This window comes from Dermacentor andersoni, chromosome 11 (genome assembly GCF_023375885.2).
Source record: "Dermacentor andersoni chromosome 11, qqDerAnde1_hic_scaffold, whole genome shotgun sequence".
Taxonomy (NCBI): Eukaryota; Metazoa; Arthropoda; class Arachnida; order Ixodida; family Ixodidae; genus Dermacentor; species Dermacentor andersoni.
Genome location: NC_092824.1, coordinates 15,139,557 through 15,165,567, shown reverse-complemented (window position 1 = coordinate 15,165,567; position 26,011 = coordinate 15,139,557). Strand labels below are relative to the sequence as shown.

Genomic DNA, 26,011 nt, shown 5'->3' with positions numbered 1-26,011 from the left:
AGCCTGGTGTAAAGATTCACAGCCGAGCTGCTTACCCTGTTCATTCGCTGATAGCCCCGCTGTTACGTTTCGCCTACAACGCGCGGTAATGCCGGCGCGGATGCAACGGACGCCGGGGCTTTGTTCAAAGCGGCGGACATTTTGGCCCGTTCAACGCCGCCGCAACGCCTACCCGCCAAGCGTGTCCAGGCGTGTTTCAGTGCCACGTGTCTTCGTGTGTGCGTGTGTGTGTGTGTGCCCACGCTTGTCAAAGCGCGGCAGCCGGGGAGCGGAGCTCCCCAAGTGAGGGTTGGCGATGCGTCACTACACTCGGTTCAGCAGGTCTCTCGGCTCGACCGTGCGCGCCGTCGTGGGCTCATGCTCCGCCGTCCCGTGACCTTCATCCCGTGACCTTCATCCCGTGACCTTCCCTTTTGGACCGCGACGCCGAGAGTATAAGAGCAGCTGCCCCCGGACGCCAGGGGAGAGGCTCCGATATGTACTGTTGAGTTACGTGCTCTCCCGTCTCTCCACTTCGGTCGAACTGACCGGCCGCTCTTTTGCTATGTTAGAATAAACAAGTTGTTCTGTTACCAGTCTTCTCTTGCTTTGCCGGGACCTTCGGATGCTTCCAGTGCCCCAGGCCGCCAGGCCAACGCTACCCTTGGGGCTTGCGACCCATTGGCAATAACGGGCGTCAGCACCGAGACCCCAACAACTCGTGCCAGCGGTGCGATTACAACATCTGGTTGCCAGCGGTGAGATCGCGACAACGGAGGCCAGCAGCGAAGAGATGCGGTTGACTGTATGCTGAGCAGCACAACGACCATCCGGGAGCAGCGCAACGAGCCCTGTGTGATGACTGGTTGCCTGCAGCGGAACGACTGCGCTGAATTCTTGGCTGCGAGGTTTGGTGAGTGCGGGACTTTCTTCTTCTGAGTTTTGCCAGGCTTTTGTTAGTGTTAGAAACAGAGCTGGTAATTGTGGTTGTCGTTGCTACCGGGTTAGTTTGCGGCAAGACAATAGTAGGCAGTAGAGAAAGCAGCATTCAGAGCAGCCATGGATTTGAAGTCGTTGCGCAAACCGAAATTGCTGGAGCTTGCGAGAGAGTTGGGTCTGGATGTCTCAGACAAACTCAGAAAACCAGAACTGCTAAGGGCTATTCTTGAGTTAGAAGCTGAGGATGACGAGCTGTCGGAATGCCTTGAGACCATTGAGGAGAGGGAGACGGCAAAAAGACAGGAGCGCGAACTTAAAGAGCAAAAAGAGAAACAGGAGCGCGAACTAAAAAAACAAAAAGAGAAAGAAAAAGAAGAGCGCGACCGTCAACACGCTTTGGAAATGAAGCGTCTCGAGTTAGAGATGGAACGCGCTCGTAATGGAAGTCAGGCACACGGTGCAGGAGAACGAGTATTGTTCAAAATGACTGACCTGATGCGGCCGTTTAAGCTTGGAGAGGACATTGGTTTGTTCCTGGTTAACTTTGAGCGAACGTGCGAGAAGCAGGGGTTCTCTCGGGAAACGTGGCCACAGCGCTTGCTCACTTTGCTACCCGGCGAGGCGGCCGACGTAGTCGCTCGCTTGGAGAGAGAGGAGGCAGAGGATTTCGACAAAGTGAAATCGAGTCTGCTAAAAAAGTACCGGCTGTCAGCGGAGGCGTTCCGTCGGAAGTTTCGGGAAAATGAGAAAGGCAAAAGTGAGTCATATACAGAGTTTGCGTACAGGCTTATGTCAAACATGCAGGAGTGGCTCAAAGAAGAGAAAGCGTTTGGTGACCGCGAGAAAGTTCTGCAGTGTTTCGGGCTAGAACAGTTTTATAGTCGGTTACCTGAGAACGTGCGGTACTGGGTCTTGGATAGGCCAGACGTTAGTACGGTGGCTAGAGCCGCTGAGTTAGCCGAGGAGTTTGTGACGCGTCGGGCTCGTGGAGCTAAGGACGGTCAAAAGGGTGAATTTGGCTCCAAGTTTGAGAGGCCAAAGTTCACGCCCATGAGAGCAAAGGGGGACACACGTAGTTCGGATGCGAGTGAAAGCAGTCCGACCGAACGTAAGGAGACGGCGGCAACCGAAGCCGAACGCAGAAAGCGGTTCGAGACGAGGCAAGCGCGCGTTTGTTATACGTGCCAGAAGCCAGGTCACTTTTCGGCGCAGTGTCCAGAAACAAAAACACAAGTCGTGTTTTTGTCTATATGCAGCACTGACGAGAACATGAAGCTTCTCGAGCCTTACATGCGAGACCTCCTCGTGAACGGGAAAGAGTGCCGAGTGCTTCGCGATTCCGCAGCTATAATGGATGTAGTTCACCCCTCTTACGTAGAACCCGATATGTTCACGGGCGAGTGCGCATGGATCAAGCAAGCAGTGGAAGCTCATAGCGTGTGTCTGCCGGTAGCAAAAGTGCTTATTGAAGGACCTTTCGGAGCACTTGAGACGGAGGCCGCAGTGTCATCTATGCTGCCCCCCCAGTACCCGTACCTATTTTCGAACAGGTCCGATCACCTCCTGCGCGAGAAGGGGCTTTTGTTTGGTGAGGCTAGCGTTCAGGCCTTAACCAGATCGAAGGTTCGGGAGCTCGCTGCAAAGGCGGTAGTTGCGGGGCCGACGTTGTTGAACGATGAGAAAGGGTCAGAGGCGCAGCAAGCTGGTATTCAGAGCACGCCCGAACGGGATAAAATTGAGCCTGTAGCGTTAAAGGCACCAGATACTGGAGAGGAAAATCCCGACACGGGAAAGTTAGAAGAGCTGTCTCCAGATTTGCTCATCGCGCCTACGTCAGACGGACTTAACAAGTTGCTAAAAGTCAGCCGGTCGGCTTTGATAGCCGAGCAAAAGAAGGATGGCAGCCTAGAAAACATACGCTGCATTATCAAGGAAGGTATCGCCAAAAAAAATGCTCGCTTTGTGGAAAGAGGTGGGGTCCTGTACCGGAAGTATCTAGACCGCAGGGGAGTGGAGTTCGATCAGCTGATCGTGCCTCAATGCTATCGTCAGGATCTGTTGCGCTTGTCGCATGGGGGTTCGTGGTCCGGACACCTAGGAGTTAAGAAAACTAAGGACCGTCTCTTGCAAGAGTACTATTGGCCAGGGTGTTTTCGGGACGCAGACCACTTTGTGAAGACATGCGACACCTGTCAGCGGGTGGGCAAGCCAGGGGACAAATCGAGGGCGCCGTTGAAGTTGGTACCTATCATTACGGAGCCTTTTAGACGGCTCGTTATTGATACAGTGGGACCTCTGCCGGTAACAGCCACGGGGTACCGACACATTTTGACTGTGATCTGCCCAGCGACAAAGTTCCCTGAAGCAGTGCCGCTTAAAGAACTCAGCTCAGTTGAGATAGTCAATGCACTACTGTCCATATTTGCGCGAGTTGGTTTTCCTGCAGAAATCCAGTCAGATCAGGGTACAGTGTTTACTAGCGCTTTGACGACAGCCTTTCTCGAAAGGTGCGGGGTAAGGCTGTTACACAGCTCAGTGCACCACCCCCAGTCGAATTCCGTTGAGAAGCTCCACTCCGTCATGAAGCGCGTGTTGAGAGCATTGTGTTTTGAACATCAAACTGACTGGGAGCTGTGTCTGCCTGGAGTGATGTTTGCTTTAAGAACCGCGCCGCATGCGGCTACGGGGTTTTCGCCAGCTGAGCTGGTGTACGGTCGCTCGCTGCGATCTCCGCTTCGCATGCTTCGAGAATCATGGGAAGGCAGGGGCGACGACCCAGTCGTGGTAGAGTACGTGCTTAAGCTCCTCGAACGCTTAAGAAGGGCACAGGAGTTGTCAGGTGAAGCAATGGCAGAGGCCCAGCAGAGGGCCAAGGTTTATTATGATCGGACAGCCAGGGCCCGTCGTTTTGAGGTGGGCGATGAGGTCATGATATTGCGCACATCGCTAAAGAACAAACTCGACGTGCAGTGGGAGGGCCCAGCACGGATTGTTCAAAAACTGTCGGACGTTAACTACGTGGTGAGTCTGCCAGGAAAGCGGAAAGCACAGCAAGTTTACCACTGTAATCTGCTCAAACCCTATAAGCAACGGGAAGCAGTGGTGTGCATGATGGTAAACGTGCCCGAAGAGCTTCCGGTCGAGCTTCCGGGACTAGGCTCAGTGACGAACAGGAAAGACACCGATCAAGTCATTAGTGACTTAATAAGTAAAGCATCGCTGTCGCCTGAGCAGAAAACCGAACTACACCAGCTCTTACAAGAGTTTCAAGGTCTGTTCTCTGAGAGGCCTGGTAGGACTTCTGTCCTTACTCATGACATAGAACTTACCTCCCCAGAGCCAGTACGATCCAAGGCGTACCGGGTGTCACCCCGCCAGAGCGATATTATGGAGGCTGAGGTAACGAAAATGCTACAGCTCGGTGTTATTGAAGCGGGTGAGAGTGATTATACCTCCCCTTTGATTTTAGTTGAGGTACCGGGCAAGGAACCTCGTCCTTGCGTCGACTACCGCAGGCTTAATTCCATCACTAAGGATCAAATTTATCCGATCCCTAACATCGAGGAGCGCCTTGAGAGAGTGAGTAGCGCTCAGTTTATTTCCACCCTAGATCTTGTCAGGGGTTATTGGCAGGTTCCACTTACAGAAGAGGCTAGTAGGTATGCGGCGTTCATTTCACCAATGGGGACATTCCGTCTTAAAGTTTTGAGTTTTGGTTTGAAGAACGCGCCATACTGCTTTTCAAGCCTCATGGATAAAGTGTTGCGGGGACAGCAAGAATTCGCTTTACCGTATCTAGACGACGTAGCGATATTCTCCGCATCCTGGCCTGAGCATATGGCGCACTTGCGGGCAGTGCTAACCCGCCTGCGCGATGCGGGCTTGACAGTCAAGGCTCCCAAGTGCCAGTTAGCACAGGCCGAGGTTGTCTACCTCGGACACGTGATTGGTCGGGGTCGTCGCCGCCCCTCTGAAATAAAGGTGGCCGCTGTGCGAGACTTCCCGCAACCGCGCACGAAGACCGATATTCGGTCGTTCTTAGGTGTCGCCGGCTACTATCAGAGGTACATCCCCAGGTACTCTGATATCGCGGCTCCCTTGACGGATGCTCTAAGAAAGACAGAGCCGCAAACAGTCGTCTGGGATGAGACGAAGGAAAGAGCTTTTAGCGCCCTAAAGAGCGCCCTAACAAGCCAGCCTGTGCTACGATCGCCCGACTACACAAAAGGGTTCGTTGTTCAGTGTGATGCTAGTGAGCGAGGCATGGGCGTTGTACTGTGCCAACGGGAAAATGGAGAAGTAGAACACCCCGTCCTGTATGCTAGTCGTAAGCTGACGAGTCGTGAGCAGGCGTATAGCGCCACCGAGAAAGAGTGTGCGTGTATCGTGTGGGCCGTTCAGAAATTGTCATGTTACCTAGCCGGCTCGAGGTTTATCATTGAAACGGATCACTGCCCTCTCCAATGGCTGCAGACCATCTCTCCCAAAAATGGCCGCCTCCTGCGCTGGAGCCTCGCTTTGCAACAATATTCCTTTGAGGTGCGTTACAAAAAGGGGAGTCTCAACGGTAACGCCGATGGCTTAAGTCGAAGCCCTAACGTGGGAATCAGCCTCAAAATTGCTTGTTACTGATGTTTTTCTTCCTGAGGCAGGATTTTTTTAACCTATTGCTTTTGTATAGTGTTTCAAAGTGATGATGTGCTTTCTAGTGCAATTTTCCGATTTGTGGACGCGTTCTGAGTGCTGCTAAACTACTGTAAGGAACTAGGCAGCAGTATAAAAGGGGAAAGAGCCTGGCAGGGCTTAGTGAGGGTTGTGCCGTGCTTGCTAACTGAGCGGTTGACTTTCGGCGTAGTTCTAACGCTTGCCGGAAACGAGAACAAAAATGTCAACTCTCCCGAAGTCACTTTGCAGTGTCCTGTGTGCACCTGAACGTGAGAACGAGGCCTTCTCTGTGCGCTGCGCTCAAGAAACGCCAAAGGACGCCCGACTACGGTTATGAGCATCATCGAGCGACATCCCTCCGGACAGCGGATGCAGTCCCCTGACCATCGGGATCTCCTTCCCCCGGCGGGGCGGTCTGTTACGTTTCGCCTACAACGCGCGGTAATGCCGGCGCGGATGCAACGGACGCCGGGGCTTTGTTCAAAGCGGCGGACATTTTGGCCCGTTCAACGCCGCCGCAACGCCTACCCGCCAAGCGTGTCCAGGCGTGTTTCAGTGCCACGTGTCTTCGTGTGTGCGTGTGTGTGTGTGTGCCCACGCTTGTCAAAGCGCGGCAGCCGGGGAGCGGAGCTCCCCAAGTGAGGGTTGGCGATGCGTCACTACACTCGGTTCAGCAGGTCTCTCGGCTCGACCGTGCGCGCCGTCGTGGGCTCATGCTCCGCCGTCCCGTGACCTTCATCCCGTGACCTTCCCTTTTGGACCGCGACGCCGAGAGTATAAGAGCAGCTGCCCCCGGACGCCAGGGGAGAGGCTCCGATATGTACTGTTGAGTTACGTGCTCTCCCGTCTCTCCACTTCGGTCGAACTGACCGGCCGCTCTTTTGCTATGTTAGAATAAACAAGTTGTTCTGTTACCAGTCTTCTCTTGCTTTGCCGGGACCTTCGGATGCTTCCAGTGCCCCAGGCCGCCAGGCCAACGCTACCCTTGGGGCTTGCGACCCATTGGCAATAACGGGCGTCAGCACCGAGACCCCAACAACTCGTGCCAGCGGTGCGATTACAACACCGCATAAGCAGGAATCCACACAACCTCCACAGGTGTGCGGAAAGAATGTGTCATAGGAGACGAAAGTGGGGCGGGAAGCGTGCCTTGCAGAAGTTTACGACAAGCGTCCATAGAATGAGTAAATATCACCGGAGAAGTAGAGAATTCGTAAGTGGATGGCGGAAAGCTGCAGCCAGGACATGCAGCTCTGCTATGGTAGAATCAGTAGCGGGAAGCAGTTCGCGGTGAACTATAGCTAGGGTCTGTGAAAATACGACGGCAGTGGAACCGCGGGGAGATGTGGTGGCGTCGACGAAGAAACGGGGATGCGAAAGATGAGTGCGGAGGTAGGCGCTGGCAATATAAAACGCGGGCTGCACGGCGCACAACGTCTTTCTGGGGGTGCATGCTTCGTGGAAGAGGGGCGAATTGTGTAGCAGCAGGGAATACTGAAAGAGGCGTACCAGAAACCATAGGGCTGGAATAGCGTGAGCGCGCAGAGAGTGCGTCCTTGTTGGGTGAGGCCTAGGCGAAGCTCTTGATTGCGTTTATGAATAGAGACAGTCTCGTCGGTCGTGTTGTGAACGCCACTCTGGAGCAGAAAGGGGGTGCTGGTGCTGACAGCTTCGCGGTCTTGGATTAGTGTAGCGCAGGTTAGTGTAAGGGAGCTGATAGCGAAGGCGAGAAACTAAAAGGGCATCACGGAGATGAAGCATGTCATGTTCTTTAAGGCCCCGGAAGCATACCCGACGCATCATGCTCCCGAGCAGCACTTGCTCCCTTTGATGAATAACGTGCTGCACTGCTGCAGCGGTACCTCCGTCGCTCTGAACGTAGAGGCCGAGAACTTTTATGCATGGTGGCTGACGCATGATTGATCTGCTTGAGAAGAAAGAGGTAGTCGGCCTCACTTAGGTTGCCGAGCTTCTTGCTGGTAATGCCATCCGAGCCGGGGATAGCGTTCGCACGGAGTTCGGCGACAGGTCGACGAAGCTCTGAAAGGGTGACTGGGGCCAACAGATGTGTACCAGGACTGTCTGGTCCATCATGACCTGCGTACTCGGGGTAGCAGTTGGTGCGAGATAAGTCGTACGGAGATCGGTATAGCGCGAGGCTAATGTCGGGTAGTTCTTAATCAGTTTTCGTAGAGGATAGATGCAAGCTGTTCGAGTGGATTGAGGGTCGAGGAGGGCTCTTAGAAGTTGCCAAGTGGACCCTAAATGGAGAGAATAGCAGCTTTGCCACTCTCGCAGTTCCCATACAGGGTGAGAGGGTGGGACAGGAAAAAGATGACGTCAGAAGGCAAGGAAACAGCGGTCGCGGGCTAAGTGAAGGTACGGTGTGGTACGCTGCTGCTATTTCTGAAAAATAAACACCATGCAAAATTTTCAAGCAGCCTACTGACGCTATGCGCGCAGACGCAAAGCCGCATTAAATCACCGTAGGGTCTAGATGACACTACGGAAGCGGTCGCATGTCAAATCAGCAATTCTGCGCCCGTCGCGGTAGCTTCATGGCTATGGCATCGCTCGAGGTCACGGACTCTTCACGCTATCGCGTGACTCCAGCGCGCGATTTGACCCTCATACATATTCAGCCGTCATTTCCTAATCAATGAGCGATATGGTGTTGCAAAATCCTTTTTTTCTCGCGTCATCCAAGCCGCAGCAACAGTACAGAAGCAGCCGAAAGGCTCCTCGACGCATGAAAAGCCCTCGGGCGCAAGCGTCGTGCTGCGGAGGAGCATCCGGCCACGCCCACCACTGGGCTCGCGCTGTCTCGGTGGAAATGGGACGGCCGGAACGAAGCCTGCCCGCGCGCGCGCAAACCCCGTGACTGCCGTCGGTGAGTAGAGCGTATCGGTGAGTAAAACAGCGCCCAGCAGACGGCGCTACGGTTTCTTGCGCAACGCACAAGCGCGCGGCCATGAAGAAACCGAGCCAAGGCAGAGCGTTGGATTCGCCGCTGCATCTCCTCATTTAGGGCAACCCGCGACATCACAGGGACGTGGAATTCTCTGCCGCTGGCAGTTTGTGTGCATGAGTTTCGCGAGCCAGCAAAACCAGCGCAGCACTGCGCGATAACGAAACTACTGAAACGTGATGACGCGGGTGTGTTTTGGGTTAGTGCGTAATTTCGTTTTCCTGGGGTATAAGGTTCCTAGTCATTGACACAGTAAAATACCCCTACGGGGGAACATCGGCTTAGAGTGTGCCCCAGCCGTATTTTCTACTGTCCACCGCAGATTAATGAGCGCTTCCCCAAATATCTCGAAATGCCTCGGGCAAGGTTCTTACGTCCTCAGTGAGCTTTGCGTGGCCACTACCACATGCTACCACATGCTGACGACTGCGCTAGTTACACACGATACGCATCTATACACGCCAAATTCTCCTATAACACCCTGTTCTCAAACATTCTGACCCGGCTTTGAAAAATAAAGCGCTCTCGTTTAAATTCTAATGAAGCATTGAACCTTTCGTTCTTTCTTTCTGCCGGCCATGTCGTTGCGCTACTGGCAGGTGGTCCTACGTTTGTCAGAGTAACGAAGCCTAAATGTTAGTAAAGTATACACAAGTTGTTCCAACCGTCATGCACCATGCTTTTAAAAATATGCAAATGCCACGCAGCTGGACAGAACCAAGGCGATGTTGTTCGCCGTCGCTTGGAGATACTCAGCTTGTCTTGCATACCGCGTAATTACAGAATTAGTATTATTAAGTATTGAGCTCGAATATTGTAGTTCTATGAAAAGTATCCGAAAATTGTAGAGCAACATGTAAAAATCGCAAAACAGCCTTCTATTGGTCAATACGTGCTACATAAGTGTTTTTCCGAGCGTTTAAAGTATAACTACCTCCTGATTAAAGCGAAATTTGTAAAAAGTAACACATTTTTATCACAACAGTGTTGATTGAGGAGGCAAGGAATAACAGCGGCTATCTGAATCGCCATGTTCGCACTACCCTCTACTTCCGGTGGAGGGCGGACGGCCAATGAACTAACGTGACACACGCTCAGTACACTATAGATGACCAATAAGATTAAGTCTTCAAGGAAACATAAGACCATAAATGAAATGCCGTTCAACATTACACGTCAAGTAGCGACCGTCCGAAGCAGACGAGTAATTTGAGCGAGTCATCATCATCATCATAAGCCTGTTTTATGTCCACTGCAGGACGAAGGCCTCTCCCTGCGATCTCCAATTACCCCTGTCCTGCGCCAAACGATTCCAACTATAGCGCCCGCGAATTTCCTCATTTCATCGCTCCACCTAGTCTTTTGTCGTCCTCGATTGCGTTTTTCTGCTCTTCGTACTCATTCTGTAACCCTAAACGTCCAGCGGTTATATAACTGACGCGTTACATGACCTGCCCAGCACCATTTTTTCCCTCTTGATGTCAATTAGAATATAGTCTATTCCCGTTTGCTCTCTGGTGCAAACCGCTCTCTGTCTCTTAACGTTATGCCTAGCAATCTTTGTTGCATCGCTCTTTGCGCGGTCCTTAACTTGTTGTCAAGCTTCTTTGTCAGTCTCCAAGTCTCTGCCCCATATGTCAGCACTGGTAAAATGCACTGATTGTACACCTTCCTTTTCAATGATGATGGTAAGCTTCCAGTCAGGGGCTGGCAATGTCTTGTATGTACTGATATAGTGTGTGTGTGTGTGTGTGTGTGTGTGTGTGTGTGTGTGTGTGTGTGTGTGTGTGTGTGTGTGTGTGTATGTGTATGTGTATGTATGTATGTATGTATGTATGCATGCATGCATGCATGCATGCATGCATGCATAAGTATGTACTGATATAGTGTACTAGAATATAAGGTAGTGTGTTCAGGGAGGACTCGTGGCTGCCGCACTTGATGTCGAAAGCCATGAGATGGCGCCACCGGAGTGTGGGTGGTCGCATCATGCATCGTTTCCGATGTGCTACGGCGCTTTGCATACAGCTCCCCTAAGAATCTGCTTTTTAATTGCTAACACGTGAATGATAATACGTCCAAGGTTCGACGGTATTGTCCATATCATTAACGGTGGCTTCTCGGGCGGAGCCATCGCAAAGTTCAAAAAGAGAGCTCATTTCTTCATCAAGATCTACATTGCTTGAGCTGATTTCGTTTGCATGGTTATAAAATGACAAGCAGTTTAGAACAATCCGGAGCTGCGTTGGTGTGGGATGATCATTTGATCTACATGGTTGTCTGACAATCCCGAAGTTCTGTAATGGATCCTGGCTGAGCCAGAATACATTAGAGAACTTTGTGGAAACTGTGGAAATGCGCATGCAATTCTTACAACTACGTGTCACACATGAAAAAAATGCATCAATGAATGCCTACTTTTTCGTTTGCAGATATCACGCAACTAATACATGAATACTATGGAAGGATACTGGCTAATTCATTTCTAAAAGCTAGGATCAACAATTTATTGAATAGACAAATAAATTAATTATGAAACGATTGTTTACGTAATTACTCAATTATTTAGTATTATGAGTAATGCCAACAAATAGTGCAATTATTTCTAATTAATTAGGTAATCAACCTATTGACTAATTAATGTATTGCCAAGTTGAATATTAGAAGTTGAATAATTAGAATTAATCGAATAAGGAAGTATTAGACGCATACATCTTTTTATATTGCGGTGACTACTACTGTGTAACTAAAACTGGAATACCTCACGGAAAAGCAAACCTTTATTTTAAACAATGCTCCGTTCGAACTACATAAACTGCAAAAAAGGGCACAAACAACGCAAACTTCGATGTACGCGCTACGGCGTACAACCAGCATAACTGAAAACAGCAGGAATGAGCGACAGATCGAAGGATGTAAGCGCTGGTGCTGCCGTCGTGTGGTCTGGCATCAAGGACAGATGCTGCGAGGGGTCTTCGTTTACCCGCTCATACCAAGGCTCAAACTTTGTGGAACACCCCGATTTTGTCCAACTGCCGTCTCCACGGGCTGGATCCCACATTGAAGCTGCACATTCCATCGAACTTCTCCTGCCGTGATGCAACTTTACTGGGCCGCCTCTAGTTTGGGGCGGCTTTTACGAAAGCCTACTCATTCTTTATCGGAATGTCCCATGCACCGATCTGGAACTATGAGTAGACGATCGAACACGTGTTTTGTTTTTTGCAATCCCCGTGACATCGAACGCGACGTTCTTCGGAGGGTATTAAACCGGTTAGACAGCAGTCCATTTTGAGAGCCTAAGATTCTCGGGCCATGGCCCCATCGTTGCAGGCTTACAAAGCGACGCGGGCATTGGATTCATGAAATCGACCGGCCTCAGGGGCCGATTATAGGCGTGGAGTGATAGACAAACGGACATATATTCATACTGATAGTACCTTCTTCCCCCTTCCCTCTCCTCTCTTTTCTTCCCTTAAACCCTTTCCCCCGTGGTGGGTAGCCAACTGGATGTACGTCTGGTTGACCTCCCGACCTTTCGTTCCTTTTTTTCCTCCTCCTCCTCCTGGCATGCGAGTGCCGGCCCTGAACGCACTACCCCTTCTAGTACACCTTAGTACTGATGAAAGCGAGTTACGAAATAGCGTTATGGATGTGGAGACTGCATAAGAAATTCGTGGAGGTGTGCAAGTATGAGATCTCAAATGTAAGCAGTTTGCTTTTTACTTTCTCAGTACCCCCAATCCCCCCACGGCTGCACCGCCGTTCAGATCCAAGCAGCCAAAGCTATTGACAGTTACAGTTCGATGAGTAGTAATTTCCCTGCCTTACTATTCCTTTATTTATATTTTTCATCATCATCATCACCATCATCATCATACTATCTTATGCCCAATGCAGGACGAACGCCTCCCCCTACGATCTCCAATTACCCCTGTCCTGCGGCAACCGATTTCAACTAGCGCTTGCGAATTTCCTGATTTCATCGCCCCACCTAGACTTCGGCCATCCTCGACTGCGCTTCCCTTCTCTTGGCAGCCATTCTTTAACCCTAATGGTCCACCGGCTATTTATCTAACCTACGCATTACATGACCTGCCCAGGTCCATTTGTTTTGTCTTAATGTCAATTAGAATATCTCCTACCCCCATTTGCTCTCTGGTCCATACCGCTTTCTGTCTCTTAACGTTACGCCTAACATTCTACGTTCCGTCGCCGTTCTTGCAGTCCTGGTTCTCGAGCCTCTTTGTCAATATTTATGTTTCTTACCCATATTTAATAAACAACAACTTGCCTTCTAGAATATCTGAAAAGTCAATGCTTGACACCATCAATATATTCCCTTCCTATGGTAACTGTTAACATAAGCTTTATTAGTCTTATTTAGTTCCTTCTGAGAGGAAATATTCAATGTTTGTGGCGACGAGGGTAGTTGACCGATATCGCAGCATGTTACGCTTCACAAGCTGGCTAATTAACCGCAGGGCAGTCTCTGGTGGTCGTCGTCATTGATGGCATGATGCTTTTTCCGCTGTAGCACGCAGACATAAAGGTTACATCCTAGCAGTGATAACAGGAAAGTAAAATAAAGGAAGAAAAGAAACCAGGAAAAGACACTGTGCGCGGCGCCCCTTAGTGAGCGTGACGTATGTATGGTACGCACCTGGTACTCTCCTCCTCCTCCCCCTCTACGCTGCTGCTGCTCCGCGCAGGCCGAGCTGTACTCCTTGAGCACGGTGTGCGAGAACCGCAGCAGCCGGTCCATCAGCTCTTGGTTTCCATGGCAGTCCTCGTTCTGGAAGATGGGCTTCACGCAGTCCTTGTAGTCGCGTACGGCGCGGCACGCCTTCGCCTGAAAAACCGTGTGCATTCTACAGCAGCCCTTATATCTACAAGACCACATGTACAACCATTGTTCGTTTTGCCGAAGTCCAAGCGCACTCGCGGTGCGTTAGCTATCACCGGCGTAAACGCGGCATTTATGAAAGCCTGTGGGCAGCCGCTCTTCTTCGTACATGAGTGCCTGGCGCAAAACGATCACGTCTCACACCTTTAATCTTCCTTTTTTGATGTCGCTATCAACTCTGTGTAGCTATAAGGCATCAGTCCCGCTACAGTGCACCCAGTAACTTTTGGCGGACAGATCAAACCCGCGCGAACTGCCGCGCGGCTTCGGCGCCACAGTCCTACACGTGTGGGTGCACACACGCCACAGGTCTTCCCGGGGGTGTTATCCGGTACCTCTGTCGTGTGGAGTTTCCCACGCACGCAAGACTACACGGTGCGTCCAGGACCGGATGCGGAGAAAACACATGCTTTCTCACAAAGGACAAGCGGAGCCTGCGTTCGCCTGCTCGTTGCGTGTCCATCAAGCGCAGGCCTCAGTCGCGTGATGCTTGTCTGACTTACTGCCGAAACCGATTTTATTAACAACCGGTGACAAATACTCGCTGCGGTCCTATCACTGTTCTGATTAGTGATCACAAACAGGATGTTAAAGGCCTTTCGGTGGCTTGCATGATAGTTGGCGGTAAACAGCACTTACCAATTACAAATAATTCAGCTGCGTCTTTACCGACGTGTTTTTGAGCGCTGTCGATGCGTGATTTTGCGTAGACCATAGCGCGAGAACATCCTTTTTTCTTTCCTTTTCACGCAGGCCTATAGCCTTTGAGAACGAATGTTTTTGCTCTCGGCTATATACCACGTTTGGTTAGGCTTGTTACGTCTTTTGTAAGTTACGTGCAACTTATGTTCTGCAAGTGTGGCACTTGTCTCATTGCGTAATTCAATAGGGAATTCAGCCTTTCACCCGCACATCTGTACTAACTTCTAGCCAACTGGCCCAACTTGCCGTCTTGATGCATCTGTAGTATACTGGCGAAGCCTCTGCCTGCAGCCGCCAAGAAGCTAAATAGAGCGGCGGGAGAGTAGGAGCTAGCGCTCCCTCACATCACCTACGCATCCGGGTCACCCGAAGCTCTCGCACGACAGCGCGTTCCAGCAAAAGCTATTCGCTAACACGCAAAACTCTGTTACGCTTAACAGGTGATATACGAAAGCATACCTACAAGTGATCCGAGTACAACCTTTGTATTGTCTCCTATTACCTATGTTCACAGCTTCCGCTTCAGCCCTCGATGTTTAATGAAATTTCACGAAATATTTTATCCCACACCGTTAAAAAACCACATCTATAACTCACAATTAAGTTTGTAAAAGCTGCGTTCCCATCGAAGCTATTTTTTTATACCGATGTATTTACTGTTTACCTTGAGTAACTCGGTTGTACGATCCCATGCGCTTTTTGCATCAGCGCCTTTTTGTCGGCAGTCATAGTCCCGCCACCGACAACCACCCACCGAGCACCGATCGCGAAAGAAAGCTATATGCTTTTTAAAAAAATACAGTGCTTTTGTAGGAACCCACTTATGATACTAGGCTAAATCTGCGGTGTTCGACCACACATATCCGGATGTGGGACATGAAGGCCATGACTTGTTTCATGCTCTTGCAGCATGCAAAACTATGGCCTTCGAGACTGGCTTCCGTTACACTGAGGGATCCATCGCTGGGGTGTTGCGCATTGGATGTACCAATAGCAACCTTTGTTATTATTATTTTTCTTTGGACGCAACCTTTTTATCCATGGCCGTCTGGGGAGTCAGCAATATGCGCATTTGATCATTCGTGTGGATACTCTATGTGTATGTGCAAGTAGTCCTTGGAGGAATAAACGGCACCAGTCTAAACCGAACTGAAACTTCCCTTCGCTGTCCCTCGAAGTCGAGCGTAGGAACTGACGTTTTTATTACTTTTGCGCCACCCAGAATAAGTGAATACAAAATAGATTAAAAAATCAATGAGAAACGGGAGTCTGGGAACAGGCAAACAGGAAACTGTCTGAATTACGGATAGCGCAAGTATAACAATAATAAATATAAACCGTCAGCTTGTCGTTTACTTGCTTTACACTGCAAGAGTTGTGGTTGTGCCCCTTATACTTCGAAAAACGTGATATTTTTCTATTATCTCTGTCAGCCGACACGTCAGGTTACAGAAGCAGAAACCATAGCAATATCTGAATAGGTGTGTGGTCTCGTCGTCTCCGTCTTTATCACGCAAGTGAACGGGTTTCTTAGTCTGTGGGCACGTGTCGAATGGACTGTGTTTTGCTTTGTTCACTGACTATAAAGGAGTTCACAGATGAACTTGTTTAAGTGCTGGCAAACACGCACACGATGTGGTGGAAATGCGTCTTGTGACACTTACTCACGTCTCTCAGTGCTGAAACAAGTTCATACGCATAACTTACTTGCCTAAATTAGCACCCTGACTGAGTTCAGAAGTTCCACGTCATGAAAAACTTATTCCCACGCACTGTGTGAATGACTATATGCGAAGCATCTTGCAGGTGCCTGGCTATCTAGCATTGTTTGGGTACCGCAAAGCGATGGCAGGTGAAACAACGTGTTTGTGTGGATTTATACAGTTGTGTGTGTGGGGGTCACGAGGGTGTGCGCCCAGCATCGCGATGACGACCACGCTGGAGACGATTGTACGGCAGCAACGGCACAATTTCTGCACCGGCCGTTCGATGCGAGTTTACATGGCAATTGTTGGTTTCTGCATGGGTCGGGGACGAGCGTAAACGAGATAAATACAGATTGTGAGGTCATAAACGACTATGTGTTATGCTATCGTACGTATATACAGCTATGTCATGTGGTGTATCTAAAATGATTGTTACATGTGTACTCAGGCGAAGACGTGTTAAAGCGTGTTTAACTTGAACGATCACGAAGCCAGTACTATAGTGCTTTAGTTTGGCGTTTGGCACCAGTCTGGCCCCCGGCTTATACATGACGCGTTTCGGCTATTCGAATACCTAGTCACAATAGGTGAATTCTGCCCGAAAATGTGTATTCACTTGTTCTGAGTGGCGGTAAAGCAATACTACTGTAGCACGCTACTACGTGCCGGAATGGTCCGGTCACAAAAGACGATGACAACACGCTCAGCACGATGACGGTGCGCGAGCCGTGGAATCGGTGGATTCAGGCGGTCCGCCCGATTGAGCGGGCTCGGCTAAAATCTAATTTGTGGACACCAGGAACCAGCGCGGGTCTGGTTTTTCTTCACCCACAAATTGGGGACTCCGGATTTTGCGTCATCGCTCTCAGCTCTGGGTGCCTCAGCCGCTTCACTGGGCCTTCTCCGCCTTCCATCCAGTCAGCCATGGCCTCGGATTCTCCGGATCAAGTACTGCCAGCAGTGCCACTACCCCGCGATCCCGAGGTCTTTACTCTCAAGCTCCCGGAGTTCTGGTCGACGGAACACTACCAGACGACCCTCCCGGACCTTCGAGAATGTCTTACCTGCTCCTTGTACACGTTGATGGATCCAACGAAGTTCTGGAACGTGGATCCGCACCTCATGTGGTGGTTGATGAGCTCCTTTCCGTCACAGTTTCCTCCGGCGCCACCAGCGTACTCTTGGCGGCTGCTGCTGGTGGAGCAGCTCCAGTTGTAGTCGTTCACGTTGGAGCGCATCCTCTGTCGCTCGCGCATCGCCAGGTCAGCCAGCCGGTGGCAACGGGTGCGGTTCAGTGCCTTGCCCACGCACGACGCGTACTGGTGCAGACGCTGGCAGGATTGCGCGTGGTCGCCCTGCGAACCGATCGCGTTGTCCAGGGCGTAGATCATGATCGCATACTTATTTGTTTAAACCTCGTGAGCAAGCTCTGGTGGATATTGTTTCTTGGCGCAAGGGCCAGAAATGGCCAAAGAGCGCCATGACACTTGGTGATCAATGGCAATGAGTATAGTTGAATATGGTGAAAATTGAGTGGTTGTATATTACCCAAATTATTCGCTGCAAATGGTGTAAGATATGTATCTATTAAAATAATGTCAATGAAAAGTGGGTCCTATGGTTGTAAAAGTACGTTGTGAAGGTTTAGATACTAAAACGTGTTAATATATAGCAGCACCAGTGCCTCTGCAGAGCCCTTCAGCGCAAGGGCTGTGAGGCATGTGCTCTGTAAGTGACTTCATTGCAGCAACAGCCTCTAAGCAGAGGCTGTGCTACAAATAGCCTGGCCAAATGATTTCTATGGTATTCGTTTCTTCTGTAAACTTGAGTGCTGATTTAAAATTATATGGAGGGTCATTGTCTAAATAGAAGACTGGGTGCAAAGGTATATTATGAAGGTGTAAGGAAGGGAAGAACTTTTTTCTCTCCTCTTCTAATAATGGGCACTGAACGAGAACATGAAGGACTGTAAGTCTACTTCCACACCTAGTGCATGTCGGAGGGTTAGTTCCAGTTAGAACATACGAGTGAGTGCTATACGTGTGTCCAATTCTTGTGTGCCCAAAGCAAACTCTAGCCTCCTATTTAAGTGGGTACTGAGAAATCGTTTTTCTCGGCATCCACTGCACCAGATTGGACGAGGATGGTTGCAATTAAAAGAAAAAGCAGTCGCAGTCTCACCCGAAAGGCGGAGCATTGACAGCGATAACGAAATGCTAGACAGCTACACGACGGAAGGTTCGTAGTTTATTTTTTCTTCCGTGTACATTGGGGTAAACATTCGCTTACTTGTGATATTGATTGGAATGGTGCCACGAGCGCAAATGCAAGTTTGAACAGATCTCACTCGATGATCATGAACTTTCACTGTCACAACGCTGGGTCCATGGGGAGCGCTGGCAGCGGGTAGCGAACACTTCTGGCGGCTTCTCGCTTCACCGCATCTCGGAAACGTGAGATTACGTGACGTCAACATGAGGCGCCTGGAGCAGAATGCGCATGAAGTCACCAGCCATCTTGAGTCGCCCCTAAACCATGCGCCCGTTACCTCCAAGATACGGCACGTGGGCCGCGTACGCGCTCAGCCACGCGTACGGCCGTCCGCAGCAGTAGCCAGGCTAGAGGAGGAGACGCGCTGTCATCAGCATCAACCTATTTTATGTCCACTGCAGGACGAAGACCTCTCTCTACTATCTGTAATTACCCATGTCCTGTGCCAAACGATTCCAACTTGCGCCTGCGAATTTCCTAATGTCATCACCCCACCTAGTTTTCTGCCATCCTCAATTCCACTTCTCTTGCACCTATTCTGTAATTCTAAGGTCCACCTGTTATCCATCCTACACATTACATAGCCTGCCGAGCTCCATTTCTTTTCCTTAATTTCAATTAGAATATCAGGTATTCCCTTTGCTCTCTGATCCACGCCGCTCTTTCTGCCTCTGAACGTTAAGCATAACATTGTTCTTTCCGTCGCTCTTTGCGCGGTCCTTGTTCTCGAGCTTCTTTGTCAACCTACAGTTTTCTGTCCCATATGATAGCACAGGTAGAATGCCTTGATCGTACACCTTTCTTTTCAATGACAGTGGTAAGCTTCCAGTCAGTCTCTGCAATGTCTACCGTATGTACTGCAACCCATTTTTATTCATCTTTTATTTTCCTTCTCATGATCAGGGTCCCCTGTGACTAGTTTACTTATGTAAACGCCCTCCTTCACAGACTCTAGAGGCCGACTGGCGATCCTGAACTCTTGTTGCCTTGTCAGGCTATTGATCATGTCTTTATGTATGGTTGAAGACTAAGAAACAGAAAACAAACACACTTTCACTCTTACACTTTCCTTGTTAAGGTCCTCAATAATTTCGTGCAATATCGCCCCACATATCGGCGTAAATATTCAAGGCTGGGGAATTTTTAGGAGACACAATTTCTTAAACCCCCACGTATAGGCTGACCTTTGCTTACAAGGTTATAGCCCAAAACACAGTTTAGGTATACGTTATAGGCCCCACATACCGCATTCCCGTCGACTGTCCCCGAATGTTCGTACGTTCCGCATTACATGCGCAGCGAGTCTGGCCCACCAACCTTCGTGTAGAGGCGCATGATCTCGTCCAGGTTGCGCTCGCACATGGAGCGCAGCTCGAGGTAGGCGTCTTCGCGGCAACGCGGCTGTGCGGCTGCCATGGGTGGCGCCCTCGGACGGCCTGCGCCTTCCCTGGCGAGGCGACCGCGCATCGCGAGGGCGCTGCCCGGTGGAGGCGGCGGCGGAGCGTCGTCCACGTCGGCTCGGTCCGGCGCCGCTCCGTAGTAGTCGGCCCCCGCCTCCGGGCGGTAGAATCCGCCGGCTTCGGTCGCCGCCGCCTGCCGGAGAACGGCGGACGCCGCCGCGAAGGCGATCAGCAGCCGAAGCGGCGCCCACGCCGCCATTCCGAGCCCCGGCCTCCTTATCCTCTGCACCTGTGACTCATACCCACTGTGAGGGAAAAGGAGAGGCTCAGTCGGATGAGGCCTAAGCTAAGAACGTGACCGTTGCTAAAAGAAAATTTGCGAGATTCTGGACGCAGGAGTGTTGCAAGACACCAGAAAATTCGTTTTCTTTTTTTTTTTTTTGCTAAGTATCGGTTAGAGTACGAAATTCCTCGCTAAATATCTGCGGCCAATACTGACCGACAGGCAGCACATATTTTTCTATCGTTCGTTTATTATAATAAGTCGAAAGCCTTAAGTGGCTCTACACCCCCGATGGCCTTGAAAAAAAAAACGGGTCGTCCGGTCCAGTAGTACAAAAACTATCATCATCAGCAATGGCTCATAACCTCCACCACCCCCCCTCCAAGGAAGCAGAAAAGGCAGCGGCTCATCCCTCTCGTAATGCAGAGGCTACAAGCACACAGCAAAGTGAAGTGACCAGTGCATACATTCATTGGTATCACGCGTACAACGTACAGAAACGCGGCGTCTAGTCAAGTGGTAAAAAACAAAAACACGACATTCTCAATGGCTCATACCCGCTTAAGCAAGCAAAATTGCAATGGCTAATAACCCCGTAAAGCTGAGGCTACAAGTGCTCAGCATAGTGAAGCGAACAGCGCATGCATTAATTAAAATTACTTATACAACACACAGAACAGCATACGCTTCAATCCCCTGCAACGTGAACGATGCAACGTGAAGTCGACGAGAAACGTCGTTGGCGCGAGTCCGCTATACACGCGCGCGAAGCCACAGCTAAGCGCCGAATACGAGCCGAAGACGCCGATTGCGAAAGCAGCAACGCGACGACTCGGGACGGGCCATTACCAAAGTGTGTAGCAAGCTTTCGTTTTCACATCTTACAAGAGCGTAACATGCTTCCGAACATTTACCACAGGGTTTGTGGCCCACAGCGTATTTGTGCCAGTGTAAATGAAATCGTCGTTATCACCACTGTCAGAGAAGAAAGACCGATGCAAGATCCCCAACTGCAGCTGTATCACGCGGGTAATGCAGACAAAGTGCAATGGACACCTCTGTTTCGCATGTGACGAGAACTGTTCGTACACAAGTTGCACAGAACACCATAGGCCGATGGGTAAAAGTCACCTCCACTGTTCCGCCTGCTGTTGCCCACTCTGTTGCTGTAAACGTTTCCACAAAATAACCTTTCTTTTCGCTGGATACCTTTATTCTTTTTGCAGCTTGCAGATTTCACCGAAAAATAAATATTTCCTTCATTCATTTCTCTGTGACATCTTTTAACGTGTAATCAGTATCGAAATTACATTTCACTTGCAAGCTTGCGAAAACAAATTCATTGTCATAGATGCAAGGAAGAGGTTAGCGAGTCCTGCACTGAAATGTGCTAAAGATAATGATAAAGCAATCAAGTTTAACTGGTCAATCGTTTCGAACCTGAAATAAAATCCTGAACGGCGGCGCAAACAGCTCTGTTACTGTACCCTAGAGTCGAAGGAACGACCACAATAAGGACAAGACGACCCACAAGCAAGAGTTGCCTAACCCCATGCTAACTGGCTCTCTTGAGCACCTGTGACATTAGCAGCGGTGGTAATTGAAGCGCTTAACATATGCAGGACGAAAATCACTGCTGTGAGTTCCGCCAGAAAGATAGGCATAAGATATGGGAGGGGAAGAGGGGGTGAGACGACCGCGATGATGACAACGCACAATTTTTGGAACTCACTTTGAGGAGTCAGAGGATGGCTTTCTTGCATGCTCCTCTTTCCTTGGCGCTTACCCACAACGGGAGATTGGCCAATGTTTCGGTTTACCACGCCGATACACTGCCAAACTGAAAACAATAAAGCAAATCAAGCTGGCGCTGAAAAGGAAGCCTTTGTTTGGCCGGGAAAGACAACAACGCGCTGCTTCTACTATATCGATGTACTTACGCTTTCTTGGTTTAAAAGTGGCAAGGGTGAAATGCGCCGCACGTGCTTTCCCTCATTTCCATCGACAGTGTCGTGATGTCATACGTCAATCACCACAGACTCCTTGGTGTAATCCTCGACTGTGCCCTTTCTTGGTCTAATGGCGTGACCATGCTTAAAGGAAACCTTGTCACATTCGTGGTCGTTTTGAGTCGGCAATGAAATGGTACTCGGCTCGACAGTTCCAGCTCCACTGGTATCAGGCGCAATTCGTAGCTCACCTGTGATATTGCTCCCTAGTAGTTGAGCACACTGCCACGTTTCTGCCTACGTACCTTAGAAAGGCTGCAAGTCCAAGTGTTGCATGTATGCCTAGGCGTACCCCGCTTCACCTCAACTTGACCAGGTGTCCTCAAGCTCTCCTAAACAGTTTTTTTTACCTGGTCACCCACACCACTGCCTTTGTGGGTGTAAAAAATAAATTCAAATTTGAACTAAATGCACAATTGCGGACGCAGGCGTTAATCTTATCAATGTATACCGCTCTCATAAACTTATCCGTGTTTAACAATGGTTCATAACACGCACCTAGACTGCGTAATTCATAAGAGCAATCCATTCGTACTTGTTTTGCCCCGACTTATGTTTCAAGCACTACGGCATGATCTTTTTCATGGGCAGTGGTTCGTCTTTCAGTTCCTGGTCTGAACGTAAAAATAAAAATGCCATCATGTGGTCTGAAGCAACTAGCGCTGTCACATGTCGCTGAAGCATATGCCTCCACAGTACATGTTAGCGTTGATGGTGCGACGCCCTCAGCTGCCATCACAGCTGCTGTGATTGTACCAGCCTTGTCGATTCGTGGAAACTTCAAACTTGACCACATGACAACGCTTACGTCTGCGGAGATTGCTGGAATTCGCGAAGCCGTTCTTTACATTTCTCAGGAACCACCTTAACCACGCGCACTCATCTTCGATACGCTAAACCAGGACTTACAGATTAAATCTGTGCTTAGGCGACGACCTTACTCGCTTAAGAAGTGGTCGAAATTTGCGAGCCCGCCTTGGGAAATGGGCGCCGCATAATACCAAAATGGCCTCCTGGATACTGCGATGTTGATGAAAATGAGCGCTCCAGAATTCAGATTGCATTTTAGCCTCAATTACAAGGACCGATGCCAGTGCGACATGCGCGTAAGACAAGTTGCCGGCTTCAGCCATAACACCGTCACCACCGCCTTCATACCATTGATCCCGAGCTTCTCAATTTCTTCATTTTTTGCTTTCATGCGTTCTTTTCTATACCATTGTGGTTACTGTTATTTCTTACTTGGATACAGCCCTGTTCTATCTAGCTCCGCTTTATTTCTGTGAAAACCTAAGTTCATCTGATGGTCCTCGCTCCCTGCTCGGTCGTGATGGAAGTGGACGACCCCGCACGTCTGCCGGCGACGGCGGCGTCAGCGGCGGCCGCCTCCAGGAAGCGGATCGGTCAGCAGAGCGACAGCGACAGCGAGGACACCCATGTCTACTCTCTCAGCAGTGAGGACACTTCTGGTGACGACTTCCAGCTTGTGCAGAGCCGCAGAGCGAAGAGAAGGAACATCAGGACGTCCTCATCGTCAAGCACGCAAACAGTGAGACAGACGCAGAGGCCAGACGCCAATGCCATCATATCTGTGCCGCTGCTTCCCACCGTCAACATGAAGCTACTTGCTGCAGATAACCTATTCGGAGCCACATGCGCCTCTCCGCGGCTAGCGTCGATGGTCCCTCTTTCCTTCTTTCTCTCTTTTCTATTCTATATATATTTCCGGGCTGGAAATAAAGCGTCGTCATTTTGCTCTGCGAATCGGCCTGGATTTCATCGCGTAGCTGCCGGCCTTTAGCCGGTATAACGTAACAGTGGCGACGAGGATTCTGCTGCAGCAAGGAAGCCAAGCAGAAGGAGCCCACTACCGACCATGGCACACAGGCTACCGGAATTTGAAGACGAAAAAGATAAGTGGCAGGCGTACCAAGTCAAGGTTGAAGCCTGTTTCAAAGCGAATGATGTGAAGGACGATGCTAAGCAAAGAGCCCTGCTGGTAGCTGCGCTTGGAACAAGGACAATAGAAATTTTGAACGGAAAGGTAGCCCCGCAAAAGCCTAACGCCCTGACCTACAAAGAAGTTGTGCAGACGTTAAACAGCTACTACAACCCGGTACCGAATGAAATTTCTGAAAGTTTCAAGTTCTTCCATCGCTGCCAGCAAGAAGGGGAATCTGTACATGCATTCATAGTGGCAATACGGCAGATGGCACACAACTGCAATTTTGGAACTATGCTGGACAGAATGATAAGGGACCGTATTGTGTGCGGCGTCAGATCCAAAAATGTGCAGAAGCAGCTGCTAGCAAAGAAAGATCTGAATCTTGAAGCCGAGGCTCTTGCCCTTGCCGCAGAGAGCGCTGAACGCGATTCGCAAGGTATTGTTACGGACCAAGAACATGCAAGATTGCTAAAGCTGTCTGGTCAATACGAATCGCGCGCGAAGTCGCAAGGCGTGCAACAATGCAAATGTTGCGGTAAGCGTGGTCACAAGACCAATGCCTGTCGTCTAATCAAGCGCAAATGTTACAAGTGTGCACGGCCAGGGCATTTAGCGAGAATGTGTGCGGCAAATGAAACAAGCAAAATGCTAGCAGTAACTGCTCAGGCGACGGAAACCGAAGAAAGTGATAGCAGCACGTCACAAATCTGGTCCTTGACCACCACGCGCTCTCTCATACCGCCCATCAGGAAATCGTTTGCGTGGAATGGCATCGAAATAATGATGGACATCGATACTGGCTCCCCTGCTTGTGTCATTCCCAAGAGCATTTACAAATTGCACTCTCACCGATGGCCGCAGCTACAAAAGGCGGAAGTACAGCTTTCATGCTATCTCGGGAAGTTGCCGCTTCTGGGTGCACTGACAATGCCAGTTTCTTATGAAGGTACAACAGTGCAGTGCAGTCTGACAGTTTTAGACTGCAATGGCCCCAGTCTATGCGGTCGGGACCTGCTGAAAAAATTAACAGACGAACTCATTCAGGTGCTGAGCGTGTATTCGACGCCTCCTGTGCCAAAGCAAGCCTTGGAACACGTGCCGACGCTGCTCCAGCAACACTTCGACCTTTTCACTGAAGGCGCTGGTCTTATGAAAGGCCCGCCAGCCCGACTGCACATCAAGGCCGGAGCAAACCCCAAGTTCTTCAAGGCAAGGAAAATTCCTTTTGCCCTTCGTGATAAAGTGTCTAAGGAGCTTGACAGATTAGTCTCAGGTGGTATAATATCTCCAGTCCCTCATTCCGAATGGGCAACGCCCATCGTGCCAGTTTTGAAGAAGGACGGAACAGTACGCATTTGCGGGGACTTCAAGGTTACACTAAACCCTGGGTGCGATGTTGAGCAGTACCCCTTGCCTGTCATAGACGATATTTTTGCAAACCTGTGTGGAGGAAAAAAAATGCAGTATTTTAGACCTTCGCGATGCTTACATTCAGGTCGAGCTAGATGAAGACTCGCGTAAATTAGCAGTGATAAACACACAAAAGGGGCTCTTTTGCTACAACAGGTTACCGTTTGGCATCGCATCAGCTCCAGCGATATTCCAACGGAATATTGAATTTGTGCTGCAAGGACTAAAAGGGACCCAGGCTTATCTAGACGACGTCCTGATAGCCGAGAGCAGCGATGCTGAAAACGTAAACCTGCAAGCTGTGCTACAGCGTTTCCGCGAGAACGGTATCAAGCTTCGTTCCGACAAGTGCAAGTTTGGTGAACAATCAGTGACATATCTTGGCCATCGTATCGATGCTGAAGGGCTACACCCACTCGAGAAGCACGTGGATGCGATCAGGCTAGCCCCTTCACCGCGAAATGTTGCTGAGTTGCGATCCTTTGTGGGAATGGTTACATTTTACAATAAGTTTTTGCCAGATCTTTCCACTATACTTGCACCCTTGTGCAGCCTTCTTGAAAAAGGTGCAAAATGGGTTTGGCACGAAAAAGAAGACGCGGCATTTCAGAAGGCCAAGGATGCTTTGTGTTCAGCCCCAGTGCTAACGTACTTTAATCCGCAGCTGGCGTTGATGTTGGAATGCGACGCGTCGCCTTACGGTGTCGGTGCTGCCCTTTTCCATAGTATAAATGGTGAAGACAGGACAATTGGTTTCCGATCACGAACGTTCACCTCAGCAGAGAGAAAATACTCTCAAATTGAGCGGGAGGCTTTAGCCCTGGTATT

At 50.0% G+C, this 26,011-nt stretch overlaps 2 protein-coding genes across 3 annotated transcripts in view; one reads left to right on the top strand and one right to left on the bottom strand.

Annotated features, from left to right (window-relative positions):
- LOC126517602 (uncharacterized) overlaps window positions 1–20,063 on the bottom strand; it is a 30,099-nt gene extending 10,036 nt beyond the window's left edge. The window contains exons 1-3 of the mRNA XM_055064366.2: window positions 19,454–20,063; window positions 16,930–17,220; window positions 13,215–13,403 (exon numbers count right to left, since the gene is read on the bottom strand). Coding sequence (XP_054920341.1) covers window positions 13,215–13,403; window positions 16,930–17,220; window positions 19,454–19,795 — 822 coding nt within the window. The 5' untranslated portion in view covers window positions 19,796–20,063. The remainder of the gene's footprint in view (window positions 1–13,214; window positions 13,404–16,929; window positions 17,221–19,453) is intronic.
- The window catches only part of LOC126517593 (lysosomal proton-coupled steroid conjugate and bile acid symporter SLC46A3-like), a 101,640-nt gene that overhangs the window by 34,520 nt on the left and 41,109 nt on the right, over window positions 1–26,011 (top strand). The gene's annotated exons all lie outside the window — the stretch shown is intronic.